The following is a 1,825-nucleotide window of genomic DNA, read 5'->3' as shown; positions in this document are numbered from 1 at the left end:
AGGACAGACGGTCAATAGAATAACTAACATATTGACATGAGGAAAAGAGTCGATCACAGGCCATTCTTATTCATTAGTCGGGTCAGGTACGGTATGGTAGAGTTCAGGTACCGGTTCGTTTTTGCTCTAGGACAGTTCAGTTTGTGACTTGCGAGTTACTCTGCCAGTGATGTGACCTCTTAGAGGTGGTAGCCAGTCTCTAAAGTCTGAGTCCATGAGCGACCTGGCAAACTTAAGACACAACTGTTCCCGCCTCGTGGCAAGTGAGCACAGACCAAGCTGCTCCAGCGCCTGTGAATACCCGGGGTAGTCTCTGCCCATGATGGTGCGGCACGCTCTTTTCTGGAGCTGTTCAAGTTGGTCGGACTGGTGCTTGGTCAGGCCAGGGTGCCAGACAGGAACGGCATACTCTAATATTGGTCTGATGTAGCCAATATAGATCGATACCAAGTCACATTGAGGTAGATTGAACTTCTTCAGTCGTTTCAGAAGGTAGAGTTTTCTTCCTACTTTCGCTGCCATGTTGTTGACCTGTTTGTCCCAGTGGAGGTCACTCTGTATGTGAAGACCGAGCACTTTGAGGCTTGGGACTACAGCCAGTTCTGTACCGTTGATTCGGAGAGGGGGTGGTAGGGACAGATTCCTGGCGAAAGACACGCGCATACTCAGGCATTTGCCACCATTTAGGAGCATGTGGTTTATTTGTGTCCATATGAACAAGTCGTCAAGGTCATCCTGTAGGGTGGAGTGCTGTCGTAGTGTTCTTGTCTCAAGTAAGTTCATGTCATCGACATATTTCCATACGGGGTTGTTTGCATCGCTTGCAGCGTCGTCGATGAGGATTAAGAACAGAATGCATATGTTTATATCATTGAGATCAACTCTCATAATTCCACCGGATGCCACAATACTGCCACATGAGAAAAATACATGAATTTACCATGATATAAAGAGATGCACCATTGTAGTATCAGCAATCCTGGGGTATTTAGGTCATGAGGTGTTCAACTTTTTTGGATGTGGCTGTATTATATGGTTCCCTCTGGAATGATGAGATGTGCTCTTAAAAGTTGTTTGAACAGAAATAACTTGATCCATTTTTTCTAGTTTTTTACCTTTTCTACAAAAAGATTGATGTAATACAAACTGTCTTCACTAGAAAATAAATATTGTGCTCACTGCCATCACTGTGTCATAATTGTCCACGCAGAAGCATAAGTATCACACTACTTTGACTGCATGAAGCCTGTAGACTTACAGTGGTTAGACAGATAGTGTGTTCAGGCTGTGAGGTGTCAGCTGATGCCTGGTGTTGTACTACCGCTGACAGACACTGAAGGTCACTGGACAAGGTCACACTCAACAGTCGACCTCCCTAGTGGGACAACAACAAAACAAGATCGTAACAGTGAAAAAAATCAAAACTGACAAATGAATGTTCATGGCTTTTTACACTACTCAAAAGAATGTGAAATTGTATCCTTTGTTTCTGACCTTGGCTTGAGGATGCTCCTCTGGTGCAAGTTGTCCCATTGAAAACAGTCCATATGCAAGTAAATAAATACTTCCAGCCTATGGGGTAACACATAACAATGGTGTAAGAGTAAGACATATTCCATTTTATGTAACATGAGGGAATCCGCAAAAGCCAGTTATCTGTCAAATGCACAAAGTTGTGATAAATGCCTGCCTACCTCATCCCCCACTACCAGGATATTCAACCTGCAAGAACATTGTGAAAAAAGAAAAGAGTGTATCACTGCACATATCAAGAACTACAAATTATGATGTCTGAAATACAGATAGATAAGTCTACATGCAAGCA

General features: G+C 43.2%; 1 protein-coding gene across 1 annotated transcript in view; it reads right to left on the bottom strand.

Annotated features, from left to right (window-relative positions):
- Positions 1–1,825, bottom strand: part of LOC118414208 (anaphase-promoting complex subunit 4-like) — a gene marked incomplete in the record, with an annotated part of 16,241 nt that overhangs the window by 11,950 nt on the left and 2,466 nt on the right. Inside the window, 3 exon segments of the mRNA XM_035818088.1 lie at positions 1,259–1,375; positions 1,495–1,572; positions 1,695–1,722. Coding sequence (XP_035673981.1) covers positions 1,259–1,375; positions 1,495–1,572; positions 1,695–1,722 — 223 coding nt within the window.

The sequence above is a fragment of the Branchiostoma floridae genome, chromosome 4 (assembly GCF_000003815.2).
Source record: "Branchiostoma floridae strain S238N-H82 chromosome 4, Bfl_VNyyK, whole genome shotgun sequence".
Classification (NCBI taxonomy): Eukaryota; Metazoa; Chordata; class Leptocardii; order Amphioxiformes; family Branchiostomatidae; genus Branchiostoma; species Branchiostoma floridae.
This window is presented reverse-complemented; position numbering and strand designations above follow the sequence as displayed.